We start from the raw sequence: 27,392 nt of genomic DNA, 5'->3' as shown, positions 1-27,392 counted from the left end.
ACAAAAGCAAAACAAGGATAATGGAATGTAGGCGAATTAAATCGGATGATGCTGAAGGAATTAGATTAGGAAATGAGACGCTTAAAGTAGTAGATGAGTTTTGCTATTTGGGGGGCAAAATAACTGATGATGGTCAAAGTGGAGAGGATATAAAATGTAGACTGGCAATGGCAAAGAAAGTTTTTGAAGAAAAGAAATTTGTTAACATCGCGTATAGATTCAAGTGTCAGGAAGTCGTTTCTGAAAATATTTGTATGGAATGTTGCCATGTATGGAAGTCAAACATGGATGATAAATAGTTTAGACAAGAAAAGGATAGAAACTTTCGAAATGTGGTGCTACAGAAGAATGCTGAAGATTAGATGGGTAGATCACATAACTAATGAGGAGGTAATGAACAGAATTGGGGAGAAGAGAAATTTGTGGCACAACTTGACTAGAAGAAGGAATCGGTTGGTAGGATATATTCTGAGGCAACAAGGAATCACCAATTTAGTACTGGACGGCAGCGTGGAGGGTAAAAATCATACAGGGAGACCAAGAGATGAATACACTAAACAGATTCAGAAGGATGTAGATTCCAATAGGTACTGGGAGATGAAGAAGCTTGCACAGGATAGAGTAGCATGGAGAGCTGCATCAATCCAGTCTCTGGACTGAGGACCACAACAATAACAGTGGGGATCAACAATGTCTCAGCATCTTGTGCGTCATTAATTCTAATCCTGTCAATTCAAACTATCTCGAAGCAAGTAGTTGGGTCTAGTACATATGTGTCACCTATAGCAAAATTTCTTTGATAATTGACAATACATTTCACTGTTTTATATTTTTCTGTAACTTCTATGTTAAGAAAAAGAAGAAACAATAGTAAAAGAATGCTATGTAACGTATAAAACAGGCCAAAATCCATACAGTAGTTGCCGATTCATCAATGTTAGGTGCGTTAAATACAGGCTGTCTTGCAACTCTCTCATCTTCAAGCCAAATAAAGGCCAAAGCGAAACTGAGCAGCATTGTAAGAAATAATATAAAATATCAATTTTATTCATTTGCCACACCTTATCTTAATAATTTTTATTACCATAGACCATCAACTTTTCAAATTCAATTTTCCCAGAATGTCATTTTTGGATTTAAAACATTTTAAGCTGCAAACACAAGTATATCATGAACAGTAATGGTACAATAACCCTCCTTTGGGGAATGCCTGAAAGAACTTTTATGTCTAATGATTTATGTCTGTCAAGAATGTATATGCTTCAGTCCAATCACAGAGTACGAGTACCTCCAATATTGCTTAACCTTATACTTTGTTCATCAGCTAACTGGATAACATTGTACTGAACATTTCCAAGAAGTCAATGGACATAAAAAGACATCTGTATACTATCTACTACCTTCTGGATCTTTTATTATCAATTCTCTGTTTCACCAATATTCTTCTGCCACTCTTGCTGGCACAGTTACACATGCGATTACCCATTTCTTTTATATTAACACACTCAAAATTTTATTTTCATATTTTTTTCCATTTATCAATGTATTTGTCTCTGTTGCAACAATCTCTCTTCTGTAGTGATTTTCCTCCCTGAAGCATATTCACACTCATCTTAACTGCTTATGCCTGTTATTTTCCCTTGTCTCAACCATTTGACAAAGTTGGTGTGTTTAGATGTGTGTCACATATACCTTTACTGAATCTCAAGAATATTTCACATAATTTGAAATTTTTCTTGGTGAGAACTGTGTGTGATCTGCTAACTTGCTGATTGAATTTCATAAGATGCATTGACTGTCTGTTCTTGAAATGCAACTTTCCACCAGTTAATGACATAAATATGTGGTTTACCTGTATCATCTGTCTTGGAATAATCTCTTTCAATTTTTCACACATTTTGCGTCCACAACTTACTGCTTTGGATATATGTACAATCGTACTCAGTTCATCCACAGCAACACCATTAAGCATTATTGTAAGCTGAAAAAAAGTAATAACACAGTTATTGTCATCAATTTTTAAAGTGATTGAATTTCTACTATTTATCGTGACTGTGACATCTATTAACAACAAATACTACCATTCATTATGATTACACCACACACATGAGAGCTGCACAGTTTGTGGCATAATTTTCCACATGTAGTGATACTTATCTGTGTGTGTCTTACACAGAAACATCATCAACTTGACCCCATATTTTAACGAAGGGGGAGGGAAAACACATTTGCAAGACATCAGCCCCAGCAGTCAATCCTGCATGAGATTCCATGCCATAATTCTGATAGTAAGCAGTCATGACCTTCTGAAACTACAGTATTTAAACTTATATGTGCACCGGTTGTTTGTCACTCTCTCCACCCCAGTGCAGCTGCCTAATGGCTGAGCATGAAGTACTTTACAGCAGAATGACAACCAAAGCCCTATTATTTGTGGGACAGTGAAGACTAGGGAAGAAGAGGGTGGAGGTGGACACATGTGCCCAACGTGTTTTCGAAATCCTGTTCGACAACAAGTTATTCTGCACAAAAAATAACACGTAATGTCAATCTCACACACTTATATAATTGGTATTATTTTAATGATATGTTCATATTGATATTCTACAGCTATATATAGTATAATCTCAAAATCAATACGAATAAACCTAAGCAACTAAAGAATTATTACAAAAAGTAATTAATGATTTTTGATTTACAATATAATTGTGCCAATTATATTGAAGAATAGTGCATTTCCTGCAAATGTACTCCATTTTAACAGTGCTAGGTTTAAAATGAAAAAAAAAAACACACAACAGCAATGTTAATAATTAAAGAATACTATGCTACTTCTTAAAGGACACACTCATTCATATCTAATTAAACTGCATTTGTGAACTGCAACATAAAAATGTTCAAAGGAAAGCACCAGCTACAGTATACAGTATATAAGAAATCACACACTTTGACACAACAAACAAAACATGTAACCAATGTCAAAGAAGTATTTCACAAACCTCTCACTCAGTCTCTACTGAGCGAGGTGGCGCAGTGGTTAGACACTGGACTCGCACTTGGGAGGACGACGGTTCAATCCTGCGTCCGGCCATCCTGATTTAGGTTTTCCGTTATTTCCTTAAATCACTCCAGGCAAATGCCGGGATGGTTCCTCTGAAAGGGCACGGCCGACTTCCTTCCGCATCCTTCCCTAATCCGATGAGACCGATGACCACGCTGTCTGGTCTCCTTCCCATAATCAACCAACCAACCAACCAACCAACCAACCAACCAACCAACCAACTCACTCTCTTGTACAATACTTCGTGCTCAGGCATTGGGTGGTTACAGAAAGGTGGAGCAAATGACAAACAACCATTGCACTCATAAGTTTAAAAGCTTACTTTGAGCATAACTGCTTACTGTTAGAATTACAGCCCAAATTTTCACATGGGCTTGCCTGCTGAGGCTGATATCTTGCAAGTGTGCTTTTTCCTCATTAAAATATAAAGGTCAAGTGGGTGATGTTTCTGTATCAGAAGAAAATTTCCTCTATCATGTGAAACTTTAATTTAGTTATTGAAAAAAATAATGTTAACAACTGCTTGGTTTTATGAATATCCAATAGAAACTTTTATGAACTTAAGGGCAATATCATCAGAATGGAATTACATACTGGAACCAAACATAGTCACATTAACATAAATTTTTTATTGAAAATTGTCGGTGTCCAAGATCATGAGGTACCACAGCCACTGTCAGCATCAACTGAGCCAGATTAAAACTCAACATTAGAATGACACACAAATGCATGCTCGATGTACCATGAGATCAATAAAGTGAGGACATTTTTCTTACCTTTACCAGCTGTGATGGGACATATCCATGGTCTTCATAATCAAAACTTGCATAGCCTGATGATACAGATTTTAACTCGTCATGAAAATCAACAATAATTTCATTTAATGGCAGAATAAACTGCATCATTACCCTGTTATTGTCAATATTTGTGGCTGTCTTTTGGATGCCTCTTCTTTCCATGCAAAGAGAAATAACGCTGCCAATAAAAGTATCTAAAACAAAAATTAAAAAAGATAAGTCATATTTTATAAAAGACAAACTAATGAGGTAAACACTAAAAATACAGGGTGATTATAATTAAAGTTAAACTTTCAAACTTCTGTAGAAATAACACCACCTGTCATAATGATGTCAAATTGCAATGGAATATAATCGGAGAAGGGGATAAACGTATGGCAGAAGAAAAATAAATAGCAACAATATGTAGCAATAGATGGTGCTGTAAGTATCATAATCTAATAGCGGTTGACTACAAATGACAAATGAATCATACAACAATGCCTAAGGTGTACATTTGGCATTAAACAAATTGTAGTACTCAGTGTTCATGGTTGTACAGATGTGATAATATTGGTTATGTAAGCCCATCCACCACAGCAACGTCCTATCACATCGACTTGGAAAAATCAGTTTTTAATTGTCCTGAGGCCAAAAACTGCATAAAAAGCATCAGTCACATCAGTTTTTAATTGTACTGGGACCAAATACCACATAAAAATCATAAATCACATCAGTTTTCAATTGTCCTGAGGCCAAAAACTGCATGAAAAGCATCAATCAAAATCATATCAGATTATTAATTTCCGTGTGACTTTCGCAAAACATGTTCAATGTGCTGTCCACCGTTTTCTGAAACAAGTTGAAATTGAGAAGCAGCATGTTCCACATCTTATTGAAGTGTTTCCGGGGTCACATTCTGAATGTGTTGCGCAATGTGTGCCTTCAACACAGCTAAGTTTGCAATCAGAAAACACAACATCTTTCAGATATCCCCGCAGCCAGAAGTCACACAGATTAAGATCAGGTGATCAGGATGGTCATGCTGTAGGGAAATGGTGTCTGATAATTCTAGCATTTCTGAAATGGCACTTCAGCAGCTGCTTAACGGGATTTGCAATGTGCAGAGGTGGGCCATCTTGCATAAAAATGATCCCATCCACACATCCATGCTGCTGGAGAACTGGAATGACGTGGTTGCGCAAAAGACACTCATAGTGCTTATCAGTGACGGAACAGGTAACAGGACCGGAAGCATCTGTCTCTTTGAAAAAAGAAGGCCCTATGATAAATGATGGTTGATGCTGTGAATCCGCACCACACAGTGATCTTTTCAGGATGAAGTGGTACTGCTTGATTTGCGTGTGGATTTTCCGTTGCCCATATTCAACAATTCCGTGTATTAACATATCCTGTCAGATGGAAGTGGGCTTTGTCTGTCCACAAAACATTCCACGGCCAATCATTGTCCAGTTCCCTGCAAGCAAGAAATTTTAAAGCAAAGGTCTCTCTTGCTGGCAGGTCAACAGGAAGTAACTTGTGCACATGGGTAATTTTGAAAAGGATATCAAAGAAGGATGTTTTGTAGCATTTTGTGCACTGTGCTCCCAGGTATGTCCAATGTTCTGGCACTTCTCCATGCAATACACGCGTGCACACCACCACTCGTCTCCTCCTGCATTGCTGTGGCCACTGCTTCCACTGATGTCAAATCAATTTGTTTCCTCCCTCTACCAGGTTGTACACCAAAAGAACCTGTCTTTTCAAATTTCTGAATCATTTCCTCCAGACCCACAGCATTCATCGGACCAATGCCTTTTTTCAAACCATTCAGTGTCTGAAACTTCTGCAGAGCAATGTGTGCGCACAGTCATCATACTTGTAATACAGCTTTACAAGCAGAGCATGATCCTGCATTGAGACAGTCATGGCAAATGTCGCACACACAAAGGAGGAAAAGCTGTGTACCCAGCGTGTTTATACCAACTTCAATGGGTCGTATGCATGACAGGTGTTTTCATTTATGTATTTTCTGACACATACAGCACCATCTATTGATCAATTTTCACACTATTGTTTTCTTCTGCCATACGTTCTCCCCCATCTCCGATAATATTCCATCGCAATTTGACGTCATTCTGACCTGTGGTGTTTTTTCTACAGTTTTTTGAAAGTTTACCTTTAATTATAATCACCCTGCATATTATCTACTATTTGGTCTATACTGGTTTGCTTACTGATGGTACAAGATGTATTAACCTCAAAAATACAGTGGTTGTAGAGCTGTAATTGCCAAAATAATGTAAACTAGTTTTCAGAATTAACACATTGACTACCACGAGGCTGCCGGCAGGCACAGAGGCATCTTACAGTTCTGGCTGTTGGTTTCTTGCAATCCATTTCTGTCACCATTAACATCACAATCATTGTCAATTTCACTGCTGTCACTATCAGTTATGTGCACAAATGCATCTTCTTCATCAGAAAGCTCCAATAATGCTGGATCACCGACATCAAAATCTGATTCTTCTGACATCCTCAGTAATTCTTCATCAGTCGAACCAGTCAACTTTTTTTTTTCTTTTTTTTTTTTTTGTGTGTGTGTGTGTGTGTGTGGCAAAGGATGTCTCAATGTTCACAAGAAAATAAATATTAGCAGTCAAATTTATAATGGATGCAGTGTGACATTAAGAATTAATAATAAAAACTCTGCTGAAGGTAAAATTTCAAAAGACAAAATGGTAAAGTTTCAAAAGACAGAAACAAAGAAACTGAAATAGATGCTGTGTCTAATTTCCTGTACAGCGGTGTCAACTCAGTAAAGAAACACAAATTAATGCATAGTACTGCACTATACAAGATGGACCAGAACTTGACTGACAAATTTTCAGAGGTTCTTTAGGGATACCTTCTGAGTATTTTCGTATAAGGGGCCTGTGGCCTCTGGTGGCTCATTACCGAGTAATAATGCAACTGTGATTTATTCACCTTGTTCCCACAATAACTCTTGTTTCTGTGATAATAATGAAGAAACCTGTAATATGTGTGTACAGCACACAAAACAGAGTGATGCAACAACCCTCAGATGTAACACTGTACTGTGATGTGCCTGCCATCACTGTGGGAACAGTTCAGCGTAGCATGATTGGGCTGCTCTTCCACAAATTCAGTGAGTCCATACATAACTCTTCATCAGTAAACCTATTCATACAGCTGTGCTTCACTGCTGATGTACAACTAAAACTGTCAGATAAACAAACCTAAGACAGAACCAAGCATTACTGAAGGCGAAGAGCAACAAGGGTACTACAACAGCAAGTACTCTGACCAAATGGAAACAAGGCACAAAGTGCATACCATCAACATTTGCACTGTTTTCAGGTCAATACAGATACAAGGCTATTTGGGGCAATACATGAAACAAAAACTCTTAACAAGCCACCAGAGACCATGAGTCACTTATACTAAAATACTCAGAAGGTATTCTTCAACAATTTCTGAAAGAAGTTTGTCAGTGGAGTTCTGTACTAAACAAAGTAGAGCTTGTGGCTGCTGGTGGACATATGGCATCAGGTGTATCAATCAAGTCCTTATATCACTTAAGTTGAATTATACAGTTCTTTTTTTCCTTAATTCAATTCAGTACAATTTTATTAGTTAACTTTCCCGCCCTCTAATCTTCAGCATTCTTCTAAAGCTCCATATGTAAAAGCTTCTAATCTTTTCTTGTCTATACTCTTTATTCCACATATTTTACTTCTGAATGAGGCGAGCATTCCACACAATTACTCTCAGAAAAGATTTCTTAAGTCTCAGATGTAGTTCTTACAACAGCAATGCAATAAGTGATACAATATGCAATGTGACTTGCATTATGACGCAGAAGTCACCTACAATGGTGGAGCATGTGGAAACATAAAACAATATAATTTGTTCACTCTCGCCTGACAGCGATAAAACATTGATATGATTTTCTGTTGTATCAACCGGCGCAACATGAAATGCTGATTGATACACACAACTGTATCACACAATACAAGAGGACAGAAATTTCATGTCATCTGATGTGTCTAAGGAAAAACATTTTATGTGGATGAAGCAATGCTGCATCTGTCTCCGTTAACTTACTGGACAAAACAAAAATTTAAAAATCACCGATGTGGTATACACTCATGTTCTCCACTATGCAATCTTTTTCATTCAATTTTGAGGAAACCATTTAGTAAAAAATTGATTTTTTTGCATCTTATAGTCTAACATCACAACTTGATAATGAACTGGTTTACATTTTACTATTGTTCATAGTTATTGCGATACTTCGAAATTAAGTAAAACACAGCACATATTTAGAAAAGTTTGCAATAAAAAATGTAGTCGCCAGCCACTTCACATCTGATGCATTTTATTGTGGCAAAAATGTCACTAACAAATCGAAATTGTTTTTACCACTGGAAGGAGAGCTATACCTCTTTCCAGTGTCAAATAAAAACGCGACATATTTGGAAGTCGTCTATGATGAGGATACCACTGACATGCCACATACAAGACTATTGCCATCTGTTTTGTTTTGTTATTTGTCATATTACTTCTGTGGCAACACAAATGTGCAGAATGAAGTTTTCACTCTGCAGTGGAGTGTGTGCCAATATGAAACTTCCTGGCAGATCAAAACTGTGTGCCCAACCGAGACTGAAACTTGGGACCTTTGAATTTCACCAAGAAGTGCTCTACTGACTGAACTACCCAAACACAGCTAATGACCTGCCCTCACAACTTTACTTTCACCAGTATCATATCTCCTACATTCCAAACTTCACAGCAGCTCTTCTGCAAAACTTGCATGACTAGTAATTCAGGAAGAAGCGGAACTGTGGAGATGTGCTTAGCCACAGCCTGGGGGATGTTTCCAGAATGAAGTTTTCCGTCTGCAGCAGAGTGTGCAATGATATCCAACTTTCTGGAATATTAAAACCGTGTGCTGGACTGAGACTCGAACTTGGGCTCTTTGCCTTTTGCAGGCAATTTATAACACGAATGTCGCATGGGTAACAGTTGCACATATGACATTTACTGTAATGTGTCGTATGGAAAATTATATTGCCTCAATGAGAACTGTACCTTTAATTTATATTATTAATTAACAAAGTCTTCTTTTTCAGAAATGCTTTTCTTGCTATTGCCAATCCGCATTTATATCCTCTGTTCTTCAGCCATAATTTGTTAGTAAAATTCATATAGCACTTTGTGTGTTTCATTTAACAAGCTAATTCCATTTTATTATCCTTGTTTACTTTTGTTGATGTTCATCTCACAGCCTCTTTTCCAAGAAACTATCAATTCCATTTAACTTATACTCCAAGTCCTTTGCTCTCTCCAACAGAATTACAATGTGATCCACAAACTTTTAAAGCTTTTACTTCTTCTCCCCTAACTTTTATTGTGTTTCCACATTTCTCCTCAGTTTTCTTTACTGCCTGCTCAGTGTCCAGATTCAATAATCTCTGAGATAGGCAACAACACTGTCTCATACATGATCAACCAGACAACCAGAGACAGTATTTTGAAATCAGTTCACGAAATCTGGTTTTGGAGGACTCATGTAAAGACTATGAGTGTGAACACTCAAGATGGTGGTTTGTGTCACCTAGGCACAGGCCGAACCAGGACATCATCTTCCTGCATGCACTGCAAGTGCAGCCCTATGCCCATTTGAAACTCTCAGCAAATCCCAGTTATTCAACTTATCCTTGATTTGCTACCTTTCCATGATTGATTTAATCTGTAGTTCATGGCCATTAAATTATGGTTGGAGTCCACACCTGCTTCTGGAAAGGTTTTGCATTTATTTTTGCTGTAGTCTGACTAATCAAATTTACACACATTTTTGATACAAAGGTCTGCTGTTGACAGTTGTGGTGTTTTCTTAGATATTTTTATGACAACTAGTTTTTCGTAAAATGCCCCACAAAGTCACTGAGCTATTATTGTTCTGCATCATAATGTGGGCTCCATTCACTTTATCAGCATCATCCACTCGCTCTTACTTACATTGAATTCCACGAAGCATACAGTTGGATCATTCCTCTTTATCTCCAGTGCCTTTGTAGGATAATTTCACGAGTACCTGGGAAATCTAAATTGGATTTCTCTTGCATGTGCTGAACAATCTGTGTCTCAAATTCATGGGACCTTTCCTGATTTGGTCTCATGAATATATGGTGTGTGAACTGGCGATGTAATTTATTCTTCGCTTGACATCTCCTATGAACATTTGCTTCCATGCCATCAAATTTTCTTTCTACTGCAAATTGGGTTGTGGCCTCTGCTTCATGAAGAATGATTGGCTTAAAATTAGTGTCGTATTGTCTGCATGAAACAGACTGCAGACTCACAGATCCATGTTTCTCAACAGTCATGACTATGATCTGCATCCATTATTGATTTCCATCATTTACTGTCCTTACAGCATTATGCAAACTAAATAACAACAACATGTTATCTTCTCAGCCCCTAGTGCTGGATCAGCAGAAATTGGACAACTTCAGGCTAACAGTGTGCATCATCATTTGTTGCCACCCTTGAAAATCAATAGTGCTATTGAACTTCATGTTTCATTTATTGTACCGCATTTTGCATGCTCTGTGCAGTAGAAATGTATGTTATTGCAGAGTATTTGTCCATACAGTCAGTTCAGTTCCTACTGCACTTAAGATTCAGGCAAATGGCAGTTTAAATGTGGTACATGTTCACAGAAAGCAAGGTATGGGAGATGCATACCAATGGCTGGCAGAATGACAAAATTTGCTGCCACTACACCCCAGCCCACATATCTGAAACTGTCAAATTAAAGCTGCGCATGGCCTAAACTATCAAAGCTTCATCTGTAAACATAAGTTGACCCCACACTGGCCTCAGCAAACAAAGCATTATCTGCAAATGTAAGACAACTCTGTATTTTTAGAATGATGAATTTGGGAAAAAGCATTGTATTATAGTTGGGAAAATACAGTACATTGAACTGAAGAGAAAAGCACAAGACAGGGCGATGTGCTCAAGTACCCAGCACAAAAAAGAACAACTATGGATGAACACATCTGCGTTAACAACAGATGCATTGAAACATGGGACTGGCACTATACAGTCACATAAAAATCTTAATAGGTCAAATTAAACAATACCACAAGCATCCCAAAACCTAGGGCCAGCTTACATTAATTATTTTCAGATAGAGCAAGAGGCAATTGTGGTAATGTAGGGTGTTCAAAAGTTCCATAAGTTTCCTCCTCTTTCAGGGAACCAAAGTTCATATTTTGTAAACTGTTATTGTATATTTTCATTTACCAACTTATCTTCATCTACATCTACATCTACATCCGTACTCCGCAAGCCACCTGACGGTGTGTGGCGGAGGGTACCCCGAGTACCTCTATCGGTTCTCCCCCCTATTCCAGTCTCGTACTGTACGTGGAAAGAAGGATTGTCGGTATGCTTCTGTGTGGGCTCTAATCTCTCTGATTTTATCCTCATGGTCTCTTCGCGAGATATACGTAGGAGGGAGCAATATACTGCTTGACTCTTCGGTGAAGGTATGTTCTCGAAACTTCAACAAAAGCCCGTACCGAGCTACTGAGCGTCTCTCCTGCAGAGTCTTCCACTGTAGGTTATCTATCATCTCCGTAACGCTTTCGCAATTACTAAATGATCCTGTAACGAAGCGCGCTGCTCTCCGTTGGATCTTCTCTATCTCTTCTATCAACCCTACCTGGTGCGGATCCCACACTGCTGAGCAGTATTCAAGCATTGGGCGAACAAGCGTACTGTAACCTACTTCCTTTGTTGTCGGATTGCATTTCCTTAGGATTCTTCCAATGAATCTCAGTCTGGCATCTGCTTTACCGACGATCAACTTTATATGATCATTCCATTTTAAATCACTCCTAATGCGTACTCCCAGATAATTTATGGAATTAACTGCTTCCAGTTGCTGACCTGCTATTTTGTAGCTAAATGATAAGGGACCTATCTTTCTATGTATTCGCATCACATTACACTTCGCTACATTGAGATTCAATTGCCATTCCGTGCACCATGCGTCAATTCGCTGCAGATCCTCCTGCATTTCAGTACAATTTTCCATTGTTGCAACCTCTCGATACACCACAGCATCATCTGCAAAAAGCCTCAGTGAACTTCCGATGTCATCCACCAGGTCATTTATGTATATTGTGAATAGCAACGGTCCTATGACACTCCCCTGCGGCACACCTGAAATCACTCTTACTTCGGAAGACTTCTCTCCATTGAGAATGACGTGCTGCGTTCTGTTATCTAGGAACTCCTCAATCCAATCACACAATTGATCTGATAGTCCGTATGCTCTTACTTTGTTCATTAAACGACTATGGGGAACTGTGTCAAACGCCTTGCGGAAGTCAAGAAACACGGCATCTACCTGTGAACCCGTGTCTAAGGCCCTCTGAGTCTCGTGGACGAATAGCGCGAGCTGGGTTTCACACGATCGTCTTTTTCGAAACCCATGCTGATTCCTACAGAGTAGATTTCTAGTCTCCAGAAAAGACATTATACTCGAACATAATACGTGTTCCAAAATTCTACAACTGATCGACGTTAGAGATATAGGTCTATAGTTCTGCACATCTGTTCGACGTCCCTTCTTGAGAACGGGGATGACCTGTGCCCTTTTCCAATCCTTTGGAACGCTTCGCTCTTCTAGAGACCTACGGTACACCGCTGCAAGAAGGGGGGCAAGTTCCTTCGCGTACTCTGTGTAAAATCGAACTGGTATCCCATCAGGACCAGCGGCCTTTCCTCTTTTGAGCGATTTTAATTGTTTCTCTATCCCTCTGTCGTCTACTTCGATATCTACCATTTTGTCAACTGTGCGACAATCTAGAGAAGGAAGCACAGTGCAGTCTTCCTCTGTGAAACAGCTTTGGAAGAAGACATTTAGTAATTCGGCCTTTAGTCTGTCATCCTCTGTTTCAGTACCATTTTGGTCACAGAGTGTCTGGACATTTTGTTTTGATCCACCTACCGCTTTGACATAGGACCAAAATTTCTTAGGATTTTCTGCCAAGTCAGTACATAGAACGTTACTTTCGAATTCATTGAAAGCCTCTCGCATAGCCCTCCTCACACTACATTTCGCTTCGCGTAATTTTTGTTTGTCTGCAAGGCTTTGGCTATGTTTATGTTTGCTGTGAAGTTCCCTTTGCTTCCGCAACAGTTTTCTAACTCGGTTGTTGTACCACGGTGGCTCTTTTCCATCTCTTACGATCTTGCTTGGCACATACTCATCTAACACATATTGTACCATGGTTTTGAACTTTGTCCACTGATCCTCAACACTATCTGCACTTGAGACAAAACTTTTGTGTTGAGCCGTCAGGTACTCTGTAATCTGCTTTTTGTCACTTTTGCTAAACAGAAATATCTTCCTACCTTTTTTAATATTTCTATTTACGGCTGAAATCATCGACGCAGTAACCGCTTTATGATCGCTGATTCCCTGTTCTGCATTAACTGATTCAAATAGTTCGGGTCTGTTTGTCACCAGAAGGTCTAATATATTATCGCCACGAGTCGGTTTTCTGTTTAACTGCTCAAGGTAGTTTTCAGATAAAGCACTTAAAAATATTTCACTGGATTCTTTGTCCCTGCCACCCGTTATGAACGTTTGAGTCTCCCAGTCTATATCCGGCAAATTAAAATCTCCACCCAGAACTATAACATGGTGGGGAAATCTACTCGAAATATTTTCCAAATTATTCTTCAGGTGCTGAGCCACCACAGCTGCTGAGCCCGGGGGCCTATAGAGACATCCAATTACCATGTCTGAGCCTGCTTTAACCGTGACCTTCACCCAAATCATTTCACAATTCGAATCTCCGTCAATTTCCTTCGATACTATTGCACTTCTTATCGCTATAAACACGCCTCCCCCTTCACTGTCCAGCCTATCTCTGCGGTATACATTCCAATCAGAGAATCTTCTTGAGAAAACTGCAAAACAGCTACATCAATGGGTTGTCTATCTTACTAATTTATACTACTTTATTTAGAGTGAGCCTACCACATTGTGTGTAAATGCTGATGCATTATCACATTTCCCAATGTGCCTTGATGCCTTTGACTGACATGAAACTTTGGCATCCCTTCAGAGCTCTGCACTCTCTTTTCTCCGCATCACAACTCACTACACTGCACAGTCTCATTCCGCTGCCGACAGTCATCTCATATTGCAGGGTAATTCTCAAAGTACTCCACCCACATGAGAACTGCCTCCACCACAAATAATGCTGGGACATAATGTAGATAAAAATCTCAGTCAGCACCATTCATACTGTGTATCAACACCGACAGAGCAGGCAGTTCATGTGAATTCCTCCTTTGTGCATAATCCATTTATGAATCTTCAACATGGGCTTTACTTCAACATTCATGAGAATGGGTCTGTATCAAATACGTAGTATATGCATGTGACTAATGGTGGTATATGTGCTTTCCAATTTTCTATACATTGGCAGCATAACACCTATCATAGCAAGAGTCTCTTTCATGCATTTTGACACTATTCTCCACTGTCAGTACCCCATGCATCTGTTTCAAAAGTTCAAAAGTGGCAGTTGAATGAGATAACATTCTCAGAGGGAGTGCTGATCATTCTTTGGCCGCATACTACGTCACTTTTCTCCATGGTTGAAGTACAGCAGAATATGTCACAGTTCTGTTCTACTTTGCAGGCTCCCAGACACATACAAGGATAGATTGTGCCATCATTATGGGGCAGTGAGAGCAGCACATGGTTCCTGCCATGGCTGAGAGTGAGCAGTTTACTTAACACCACAGTCACCTATGGCAATAAGACAATTCCGCCAACTGCCTCACCCACTGCACAGCACCTACAGATGAGACACATGACACACATTACAGCTGAAACCTATGCAGCTACACTAGTATGAACTCCACCCACCCTTCAAAAGTTTGCTGCTGCTTTTGTTCCCGTCACAGCCAACACAACTAGAGAAATCATGGAGTGGTGATTGGATATGAATGAAGATTGAATCATTGCTGCTAAGCCAGCCTGTCACACCACCTCTGGCACCACTGGCTGTGGAACTGTATCCTAACATGTGTTTTGTGCTACCCAAAACTTTGCTTAAACTAGTCAGCACCAAGTTACATTCATCAGCTCACATTCTGAACAAATCTGTTTTGGGGATATCAATCAAAATATTGTCCAGCAGAATTGCAACCCAATGCTCCTGTGAGGGGATGAGGGATTTCATATTACTATAAAGTGCCAACATACAACTCAACCCTCCAGTGCTGTGTTTAAGATTATATACCCAAAAACGCCTACGCACATGCACCTACAACTACACTTCACTAGCTTTCATCTTACACCTGGAAATTCTTTCTACATAAGTATATACTGAGGTGATAAAAATCATGTACACAATGTATAAAAGGGCAGTGCGTTGGAGGAGCTGCCATTTGTACTCAGGTGATTGATGTGAAAAGATTTCTGATGTGATTATAGCTGCATGACGGAAAGTAACAGACTATGAAGGCGGAACAGTTGCTGGAGCTAGATGCATGGAACATTCCGTTTTGGTAATCATTAGGGAATTCAATATTCTGTGATCCAAAGGGTCAAAAGTGTGCCGAGAATACCAAATATCAGACATTATTCTCGCAATGGACAACGGCCTTCACTTAATTAGAGAAGCGGTGTTTGTGTAGAGTTGTATGTGCTAATAGACAAGCAACACTGCATGAAATAACCACAGAAACCCATGTGGGACATACAATGAACACATCCATTAGGACGATGCAGCGAAATTTGGAGCTAATGGGCTATGGCAGCACAAAACTGATGTATCTTTGCTAACTGCACAACATTGGCTGCAGTGCCTCTCCTGGGCTTATGACCCATGTCTTTTGGACCCTAGACAGGCAAACCATTTGCAGCCAAACAATGATGGATTTTTGTAGGTGACAAGGTGCCATGTCACTGGGGCACAATTGTTTGTGATTGATTTGAAGAGCATTCTGGACAATTTGTCCAAATAATCTGGTCACCCAAATCGCATGGCATGAATCCCATTGAACACTTATTGGACATAATTGAGAAGTCAGTTTGTTTACAAAGTCCTGCACAGCAACACTTTTGCAATTATGGAGGGCTATTTGACAGCAAGGTTCAATACTTCTGCAGGGGTCTTTCAACGACCTGTTAAGACCATATCACACTGAGTTGCTGCACTGTGCAAGGCAAAAGAAAGTCCATGTGTTAGGAGGTTTACCATGACTTTTGACACCTCTGTGTACTAAAGGCATTACCTCCACCATTTTTTTTCACTTTTGCCTTTTTACAATTTCTAGCTTCTACTGCTTTCCCCATCATGAGATTAATTAATACTGACTGGGGGGAGAGGGTAGGGGTACTTTGAATGCCATCACAATAAAGGTTAGTAAGCCTTGTTATGTTTTCAAATTTCTTTGATTTTCAGTTCATGGTCATTTCAAGAGGTGTATTCAGGTGGAGGTTATATGATGTCCAACTATTCTTGACACACACACTCTCAGAATTTAACAGTAAACATCTCAGTGATGCACAATGACTGTTTTGTAGCATCTGCCACTGTAGTTTGATGATCATCTCCGTGAAAGTCAGGCACTAAGTAACGAAATGCTGGACAGCTAAACTGGATTTTTAGATCTCCATTAATCCTACCATGTAGGAGTGCCAGAATGATGAGCACTCCTCTAGAATCAGTTGAACAAAGATTTTGTGAGTAACCTCATTCACTGGTGAACTGTATTTCCTTAGGATTAACAGTAATGAAAATTACTGGATGGAACAGTACTGAAAATAAGAGAAAACCAACCACTCACCTGTAGTGATCTGATGTGCTGCGCACAGACACATGTAACAGGAAACAGTATGTGCAGCAGCTTTCAAGCTCTTGATTTTTTTCTAATAAAAGTACACACTTTCACATGAACAACTACAAAGGTACCCACAATCACTCTTGTGGCCATGGCAAGACTGATTATGGATTACTGAAAGCAGTTGCCTGGGTTGATGGAGGATGGGATATGGTAGGGAAGGATGCCTGAGGCCAGGAGGGCATAGTGAGGTAGAGCAAGACAAGTCTTTTGACATCTGATTCTGTGGCTGCACAACAAGATGAAACAACCTGAGAGGGCAGAGCACATAAGAGATATAGAGAGAGGGTGAGGAGGGAGAAGGAGAGGGGGTGGGGGAAATTAGGAAGGTGGAGATGACGATGGAGATGTGGAGGGGAGAGAAAAAGGGAGAAGGTGGAAAATGGGAGGAGAGAAAGGAAGAAAGAGTTGTGGCAGAAGGCAGCACATGATCTGCATGTGGAAAGAGCGGTAAAGGCAGAAGAGAGAAGGGCAAAGATAAGGTGAGGCAGTGGGAAACAGGTTAGTGAAGTTTAGGACCCAATGGTGCATGAGTGCAGTGTATTTTGGAGAGACAATTCCCAATTTTGTAGTTCAGAGAAACTTGTGCCAGAGGGCATTATCCAAATGGCACATCTACTGAAGTTATTGGACACATTTGTGTTGTGGTGTGCAGCATGTTTGACAACTGTATGGTCAAGTTTGTGGTTTGCCATTCACGTGAGTAAACAGTTGATTATAGTATGAAGGCTTTCACGACCAGATGACATATCTTCTGGTAAACCTGCTGGGATGTAAGGTCGTGGTCCATGAAACTCTTCAGCTCCTAAATTTCGTCCAGAGCTGCGCTGGACATCTCCAGAGGGGTGTTTCTCCTCCGGTGAGTCTTACCGACTGACGGGTCGGACGTCTGAGAGCGACCTATATATCGTAGAAAGTGGGCGTGGCCAGAGTTACACATGATATGCAGAGATAATCTTTGTCAGAGATAAAACTTAACTATCAATCGTAATCTCACCACAGATAAAACTGTCTAGCAATTCTGTAGTGCTACTGTCCAAATATCACTAAGTTTCATGGTCTCTTCTTCCCGATTAAAATTATCCCTATGTTTATATATTTCAATTGCTTCTCCACAAAGCTGTGGGTAACAGTTCATCATCGTAGATGAAATTTTTGTTTCGGAAAACTTCACTTGATTATTTCCTGACTGAAAAACGCGTTCTGCTACAGCCAATTTGTCTGTTTTCCCTAATCGGCAAAAACTTCTGTGTTCTTATAACCGTGTATTTACACTTATTTTCATTGTTCCAATATATAAGTCACTCTCAGACGTCCGACCCATCAGTCGGCAAGACTCACTGGAGGAGAAACACCCCTCTGAAGATGTCCAGCACAGCTCTGGACGAAACGTTAGGAGCTGAAGAGTTTCATGGACCACGACCTTACATCCCGGAAGGTTTACCAGAAGATAAACAGTTGATTACTTGTCATGCACACATAGAATGCTGTACAGTAATATACCTGGCCCAGATAAGAGGGAATGACCCATGGGGTGCAGGACTGGGAGTAGGATTGGGATAGGGAGGGTGAAGATATTCTGCAGGTTGGGTGGGCAGTGGAAAACAACACTGGGTAATACGGGTATGATTTTGGGTGAGATATCCCTTATCCCAGGGCATGACAAGAGGCAGTCAAATCCCTGGTGAATGATTTGGTGAACTTTTCATGACCAGGATGATGCTCGAAGATCACAGGAATGCTGGTTAGTGGCTAGTTTGCTGGTGTCAGAGGAGGAGATGGCACATGGGATCTGTTTATGGGTGAGCTGGACAGGATACTGTCTGACATTACAGGATATGGTAAGGTTATGGGTACATCTCAACATCTCCTGCTTTATACTGCAGATGCAGTGTCTGTGCACTTGATATGAACAGACATATTTATGGAGCTATGTGAGAAGTGGAGATCAACATCTAGGAAGATGGCTCATTGAGTTGTAAAGGATCAGCTGAACTGGATGTGGGAGTAGGTGCTGAGATTATGGAGAAACGAGCAAAGGTTGACCCTGCCATATGTCCAGATCATGAAAATGTCATTAGTGATTCTGAACTGGACAGGGGTTTTAGTTAGCATATGTTGTTGATTCTTGTGTAGGTTAAAATTATTTCAGCTGTTTCATTAAAAGAATTCATATAATTTTGTAAATGACTTATTGTTTTTCATGGTAAAATGAATAAAAAAGAAATTAATGTGTTACAATCAATATGTTCTAACAGTTAAAATTGCATTTCTTTTAAAAATATTTGGCATTATGAAATTTCTGGTATACTTAAAATTCAAATTATTAATAGTACAATTTAACTCTAATTATTAAATTTATTTCTGATTTATTTATGAAATGATGATATAATTTGGTGAAGATTCTTCTTTGGTAAAGCTAGTTTGTAAACCCTTTTGCTTTGTAAACTCTTTGGAATAACGGGAATACTGCAGAATGTAGGTAATGGTGGACATGCCTCAGATGCATCGGTGTGGTATAGAATAATGGGATAAAATAAAAAGACATTGATAGCAACAAGCTAATCTTCATCAGTTATTTAGTGCAACAAGAACTCTCAATGCTAAATTGAAATTTTCAGCAGCAATAATGTACTCCTAGACACAACACGACTTTGAGCCATCGACGACAACAAAAACGAGATAACAAAGATAAGTAAAAAGTTATTATTTTGTACATCGTGTACACTTCTTGAAGCTTTTGGAAATAGTGAAGATATTCAAGCAGTGAATTTAATAGTGATGTGTGGGAGGGTAAGATTACAAGTAGTGGTGTCAGCCTTGATTTGGTGACTGATAACGAAGTTTTGTCTGTTGCAGAAGAAGACAGGATGATTATATGTCATTTACAGTTTTTATATACATACAGAAACTCCATTCACCCTAAGAAAGAAGGCCAGAGAGCTGCCCAACAAAGTTGCATCAACAGTGACAAGAATTTCATATGACATCAACAATAACGGACCGGATGAATTTAAAGATGACTTTACAACTACGATGAAGGACATCAGAAAAGATAAGTACAAGCCATTTGCGAAGTTTTTTTTCTTTAATTGCTAGGAAAATGAATAGAGATGAGGGTAGTGGTGATGAAGGGAAAGCTGTAGGACATGGCCAAGACATTTTTAAACCAAGAGAAAGTGTACAAAGCACAGTTAAAACTGATTCTGGCAAAATTGAGTGAAAACGATGACAAAATGGACAGGGTACAATACCAAATAGACCAACTGAGTAATCAGGTTTCAGAACTAAAAGATGGGTAGTCAGAGCGATTAAAAAGTGTGAATGAAAAAGTTGATGTATTAGAAAATAAGTTTATTGTTTTGGAAAAGAGTTCATGGCCCAATTTGCACAACAAACAAAGAATGTTGATGACATCAGAGTTGATAAAAAAAATTTTAAATGTTGATAACAGTATGCTAACTGATATAAATGTTTTAGATCAAAAACTTTCAGTAGTTCAGGAAAATTTCATTCACAACAATATGCATTCAAACAATGGTAATGCATGGTCCAACATTCCAATAAGAAGTTTTCCATCAGACAATTTACATCCAGTGGATTTTCTACACCACTGTAGGGATAGTTATGTGTTGGGCATGAGCGACGACCAAAAGATTAAATTTGTTAAAAGATGTCTTGAAGGCGATGCTCTGCTGTGGGTAAATCTAAATTTAAGTCAGTGGGAGACGTATAAAAGTCTTGAGAAATGTTTTTAAATAAATTTTGGTCAGAAAATGAACAAGGGGGAATTAAAAGTGAATTTTTGAATGGTCCAAATGATAGGAACAGGGACGATACATTGACAGAATTTTGTAAGAATCAACTTAAGAAATTAGCACATCTTGACAGGCCATTTGACGAAATGACGTTAACTGATGCACTAAAAAGGAGATTACAAGAAAGGTTGCAGTGGGATTTAGTACACAAACCTGATGTTTGTTTAGTACAATTTTCACAATATGTAGACAGGCTGGGTAGAGCAGCAGAAAGAAACGTGTACAATAATAATCGAAATGATAGAGATCACAATGGTAACAACTACAGAAACACAGATGGTGGTAACTACAATCAAGGTCAAAAGGGTAATAGAGACAGAAATTTTGAACCTCAGCAGAACAGGAATAATGGGGATAACCATGGGAAGTATTGTAGGAGAAACTATCATAGAGGCAACTATTCGGAAAGCGGTGGTCCGCCTTAATGAAAGTCCACAGTTTTGGGATGAGGAAACACATGTACAGGACCTCCAATTTACACTTGCAATTAAACATCTACATCGGTACTCTGCAAATCTCATTTAAGTGCCTGGCAGAGAATAATAACAGTATTAATAATGTGGCACAAGTATCTGAAGTTGAACAGAAGGAACATCAGATTTTTAATTTATGTTTTAATCAAAATTTTTGGAATACTATGTTTAATTATAATAATGTAGGTACTAATCACAAACCAGAATGTGAGAGTAATGAGAATTTTGATGTCGTAAGTACTAATGATTTCTTCTCTTGCTCTTGGTAAAAAAAACAATGTTATTGATGCATGTAAAACAAATAATGTCTCCATTAGATCTGAATTAGATGGTATTTTTGATATAAACGTGAATGACAGCTGATAAAAAACTGAGATTGGTAAGTCTGAGACTGGTAGCTTATTGCAAATGAATGTAGGTAAGGTGTCTGACTTTAATAGTGGTGAGAGTTATGTTGTTAATGAAGTTGTTGATGAAGTAATTTTGGAAGAGGATGATGATGACGATGATGATGATGATGATGATGAGTATCAAGTTTTTGTGAAGTTTAAGAATAATGAAGTTTCAGAGTTATTTGTGAATACTGGTGTAAGGTAAGTGATGTTTGTGATGATATAAGTGAACCATGGAATACCAGTCAGGTCAAAGCAGTCTTTCATTAATGTCATGCAGAGTAATGATCCAAACAGTAAAGGTGGGTTATCTGTAAGCTTAGAGAATATAGGTGAATTTTTTTGAAATTTGTTTGTGGCTCTATTGATGATATTGTAGATAAATGTGCATTCTGGAGTAAGTTAGCTGTGGTTAGTCAGAACTTGTATCCAAATTGGTGGAATGAAATAAGATCCAAGTAGGAAATGTAATTTTGACAGTAATGTATTTTGTGTTTCTTCTGTAATAAGTGATGTTAGTTGTAGTATGGAATCCATTCATTGTGTTCAATCCAAAGGAATGCTATGATGTTCGTAAAGTTGTTAAAATCTTGCAAAAACATTGTAGATGTGGCATTTGAAGAAATTGGAAGTGATCTCTTACATGAAGTGTCTAATAACAGAGATGATGATTCAGATTTTGAATATCCTTACATGAAGATTAAGATTGATCAGTGGGAAGGGAACTGTGTGATTGATACAGGTAGCCCAATTTGTGACATATCTGAAGACAAGAATAAATACAGTAAGAATTTTGTGGAAATGTCCGTTGCAATTGTAAAGTTAAGAGGAGCCACTGGTAAGTAAAGGGAATATGTGAAATGTCAAATACTGTTAACATTTAGTATAGAGGACAAGATATATGAACATAGATGAATAATGATCCACAGTCCATAAGAAAATATTCACTTTGTTTGTAGACTTTGAAGACTATGTAATTGTGTTTTGTTTGCCATGAATGTAGTATGTAAGATCATGTAGTTTCAAAGTTCTGTCTTATTTATTCACTGAGAGAGATGATGAAAAAACAGAGGGATAGTAGAAAGCAGAGACATGATGGAAAAGGTAGATTTTCTAAGTTTGAAGTAGGAGATCTAGTTGGGCATAAGCCAAAGAGAAATCTAAAGTCTTGATAGACGTGATCCATAAGTTTCTAATTTTTGTTTTTTTGTTCTTTCTTCATCATCATGAATTTAGTATGTAAGATTATGTAGTTTCTCAAGTCCTATTTTATCCATTGACTGAGTTTAAATCTAACTGTAGATTCGTAAGGTTGTATAACAGTGTTCTGTTTTCTGGAATTTAGTGTGTGAGTTGATGTGATTTTTGAAGTTCTGTCTTATCTATTGACTGAGTTAAAACCTATGTTACACTACATAGTTGTTTTTTTTAATAGATTTGTGCTTTAGAATTTAATATGTATATACCATGAGACTAAATGAGTAGAACTTTTTAGAGTTTTGAAATGGAATAATATTCATAACTTGTACTGCAAAAATTAGGGATACTATCTTAGTATATCTGTGTGTATCAACATGTGAGTTCATTTTGTTTTAAAATTGCATTTAGCTCTGATTTTTAATGTTACATATGTGAACACTTTTTAATCGCACCGGACATAAATCCCATACAACAGACTATGTAAAATGAAGATGGAGAGCATATCTCATGTGATATGAAGAAGGTATAGAACAACATATTTAGTAAAAAGGTATCAGATAGATTATATAATGGTAAGACAAAGATTTAGGAACCAGGTTTTAAAATGTAAGACATTTCCAGGGGCAGATGTGGACTCTGACCACAATCTATTGGTTATGAACTGTAGATTTAAACTGAAGAAACTGCAAAAAGGTGGGAATTTAAGGAGATGGGACCTGGATAAACTGAAAGAACCAGAGAGTGTACATAGTTTCAGGGAGAGCATAAGGGAACAATTGACAGGATTGGGGGAAAGAAATACAGTAGAAGAAGAATGGGTAGCTTTTAGGGATGAAATAGTGAAGGCAGCAGAGGATCAAATAGGTAAAAAGACGAGGGCTAGTAGAAAGCTTTGGGTAACAGAAGAAATACTGAATTTAATTGATGAAAGGAGAAAATATAAAAATGCACTAAGTGAAGCAGGCAAAAAGGAATACAAACGTCTCAAAAATGATATCGACAGGAAGTGCAAAATGGCTAAGCAGGCATGGCTAGAGGACAAATGTAAGGATGTAGAGGCTTATTTCACTAGGGGTAAGATAGATACTGCCTACAGGAAAATTAAAGAGACCTTTGGAGAAAGGAGAACCACTTCCATGAATATTAAGAGCTTTGATGGAAACTCAGTTCTAAGCAAAGAAGGGAAAGCAGAAAGGTGGAAGGAGTATATAGAGGGCCTATACAAGGGCGAAGTACTTGAGGACAATATTATGGAAATGGAAGAGGATGTAGATGAAGATGAAATGGGAGATATGATACTGTGCGAAGAGTTTGACAGAGCACTGAAAGACTTGAGTCAAAACAAGGCCCTGGGAGTAGACAACATTCCATTATAACTACTGTCAACCTTGGGAGAGCCAGTCCTGACAAAACTCTACCATCTGGTGAGCAAAATGTATGAGACAGGCGAAATACCCTCAAACTTCAAGAAGAATATAATAATTCCAATCCCAAAGAAAGCAGGCGTTGACAGATATGAAAATGACCGAACTGTCAGTTTAATAAGTCACAGCTGCAAAGTACTAACGTGGATTCTTTACAGACAAATGGAAAAACTGATAGAAGCCGACCTCGGGGAAGATCAGTTTGGATTCCGTCGAAATGTTGGAACACGTGAGGCAATACTGACCCTACGACTTATTTTAGAAGAAAGATTAAGGAAAGACAAACCTAGGTTTCTAGCATTTGTAGACCTGTAGAAAGCTTTTGACGATGTTGACTGGAATACTCTCTTTCAAATTCTGAAGGTGGCAGGTGTAAAATACAGGGAGCGAAAGGCTATTTACAATTTGTACAGAAACCAGATGGCAGTTATAAGAGTCGAGGGGTATGAAAGGGAAGCAGTGGTTCGGAAGGGAGTGAGACAGGGTTGTAGTCTATCCCCGATGTTATTCAATCTGTATATTGAGCAAGCAGTAAAAGAAACAAAAGAAAAATTCAGAGTAGGTATTACAATCCATGGAGAAGAAACAAAAACTTTGAGGTTCGTCGATGACATTGTAATTCTGTCAGAGACAGCAATGGACTTGGAAGAGCAGTTGAACGGAATGGACAGTGTCTTGAAAGGAGGATATAAGATGAACATCAACACAAGCAAAACGAGGATAATGGAATGTAGTCGAATTGAGTCGGGTGATGCTGAAGGAATTAGATTAGGAAATGACACACTTAAAGTAGTTAAGGGGTTTTGCTATTTGGGGAGCAAAGTAACTGATGATGGACGAAGTAGAGAAGATATAAAATGTGGACTGGCAATGGCAAGGAAAGCGTTTCTTAAGAAGAGAAATTTGTTAACATCGAGTATTGATTTAAGTGTCAGGAAGTTGTTTCTGAAAGTATTTGTATGGAGTGTAGCCATGTATGGAAGTGAAAATGGACGATAAATAGCTTAGACAAGAAGAGAATAGAAGCTTTCGAAATGTGGTGCCACAGAAGAATGCTGAAGATTAGATGGGTAGATCACATAACTAATAAGGAGGTATTGAATAGAATTGGGGAGAAGAGGAGTTTGTGGCACAACTTGACAAGAAGACCGGACCGGTTGGTAGGACATGTTCTGAGACATCAGGGGATCACCAATTTAGTATTGGAGGGAAGCGTGGAGGGTAAAAATCGTAGAGGGAGACCAGGAGATGAATACACTAAGCAGATTCAGAAGTATGTAGGTTGCAGTAGGTACTGGGAGATGAAGAAGCTTGCACAGGATAGAGTAGCATGGAGAGCTGCATCAAACCAGTCTCAGGACTGAAGACCACAACAACAACATTTAGTACACAAACCAATGTTTGAGGATTTGATATGAATGCTAGACAGGAAGTTACCTATCCGCTGGAGCATGTGATGATAACTCTAAGGAGGAAGCTGAAAGACGTGGTCAGACCCACTCCCTACACTGCTGTATGGCTGTACCCTGCTGGACCACTCATCTTGCAAGAGATTGTGGGTGCTGCGTAACATACTCGAGCATCTGTTGACTGGAATGAGCGCTGTGTATGATATTTGTGAACTGTTAACCAAGACAGCTAAAGACAGTGTTATTCAGCATAAATGAACATTTATTTATTGGGAGATTGATTCTCCAATCATTATGTACCATTGTCTCTGTAATTATTTCTATAGTTTAGTGGTGTAATGTTGTAGTTTTGAACTTGCATTGTTTGTCTTGTGGCAGCATGTTCCACAGATCTGAAAATCTGAATGCCATATCGCAATATATGTATAGATTATGATTTTTATAGTAGATATTTTTCTTATGTTCTCTGTAATATTTCATGTATAAGATACTTCTATACATCTATCTGCTACCATGTATAATATCGATTCGTGCATAGGTTAAAATTATCTCGGCTCTACCATTAAAGAAATTAATATGATTCTGTATACAATTAATTATATTTCAGGATAAAATGTATAAAAAATAAATTAATGTATTACAACCAGTATGTACTAACAGTTAAAATTACTCTTCTTTTAACAATATTTGAAATTATGAGATTCCTGGTATACTTAAAATTCTTAATATTAATTGTACAATCTAACTCTAATTATTAAATTTATTTCTGATTTATTTATACAATGATGATATAATGTGGTGAAGATTCTTCTTTGGTAAAGAAAGTTTGTAAACTCTTTTGCTCTGTATACTGTTTGGAATAATGGGAGTACCACAGAATGTAGGTTGTGGTGGGCATGCCTCAGACAGAAACATATGTATTTTGCTAACCTTGTCTCTAATAACGTAATCTGTTGTAGGGAAGCAGCCTACTCACGTCGTATAAAATTCACAGCAGTCTTTCCATTGTGTGCCAGCCAGTCCACTGTAACTAGCCCTGACATCATAAATGTTGCGCAATACTTTAAAAATCAGGTAAATAACCTCAAACGTTGCTAGCATGTCAGGAGTAATACTAAATCAGTATGTGTTGAATATCAGTTCAATAGCTTTAACCATTTTTGAGATTTGGACTTTTTCTGTAAAAATCATTGGCACAACAGAAAAGAGCTAGAAACTTAAAAATTTATATTTAGATTCCTTTTGCATAATAATTTAATAGAAACAGTATTCTGGATCTCACAAATTAAAATTTTAGTTGAAATTCATGATTTTCTGGTTTTTGTCTTAAAAATTAAGGAAGCAAGATAGATTAAGTTCGTGAATAAATAAAGCTAGGATGTTTAAATTTAAGTAGAATGGAGATCCGCTATAATCATAAAGATGTGAGAAGTTTCAACTGAATAACTATAAAACTATAGCGATAGAGTATCTCCAAAGGGCAAATTCAGAGCTCGTCTACTGCGTGTAGTGTAATTAAATTAATTCTCTCGCCCAAAATATTGGACTGAGCCACGTCAGACTTTTATTATGATTACTTATCTGTGTGCTGATTGCACATTTAAATTGAGAGCTTCATTGGCCATCAGCAAATGAAGCAATGATTTATTCGATAACTTAAAGTGGTGCATTACTAGCCCAGCAGCTAGTCAGGACAGCGGATTTAATCAGGCATTCCCTTAGCCGTCCGCACCATGGCTTTATATATAAGAATGCCGCGTGAGAAAGAAACGCCCCAGTTCTCTCCAGACGCTGATTAACACACCATCTGTGCCAGGAGTCGCGTCGCGTCGGTATCATTGCTATAAACAGCCTTGGATGCCGT

General features: G+C 38.4%; 1 protein-coding gene across 2 annotated transcripts in view; it reads right to left on the bottom strand.

The window, feature by feature from the left end:
- The window catches only part of LOC126353779 (translation factor GUF1 homolog, mitochondrial), a 153,150-nt gene that overhangs the window by 24,476 nt on the left and 101,282 nt on the right, over nucleotides 1–27,392 (bottom strand). For both annotated transcript variants that reach the window (XM_050002865.1, XM_050002864.1), the window contains exons 7-8: nucleotides 3,838–4,052; nucleotides 1,853–1,981 (exon numbers count right to left, since the gene is read on the bottom strand). In XM_050002865.1, the coding sequence (XP_049858822.1) occupies nucleotides 1,853–1,981; nucleotides 3,838–4,052 (344 nt within the window). The remainder of the gene's footprint in view (nucleotides 1–1,852; nucleotides 1,982–3,837; nucleotides 4,053–27,392) is intronic.

This window comes from Schistocerca gregaria, chromosome 3 (genome assembly GCF_023897955.1).
Source record: "Schistocerca gregaria isolate iqSchGreg1 chromosome 3, iqSchGreg1.2, whole genome shotgun sequence".
Classification (NCBI taxonomy): Eukaryota; Metazoa; Arthropoda; class Insecta; order Orthoptera; family Acrididae; genus Schistocerca; species Schistocerca gregaria.
Note: the sequence above shows the minus strand (reverse complement) of the source record. Positions and strands in the feature narration are given on the sequence as shown.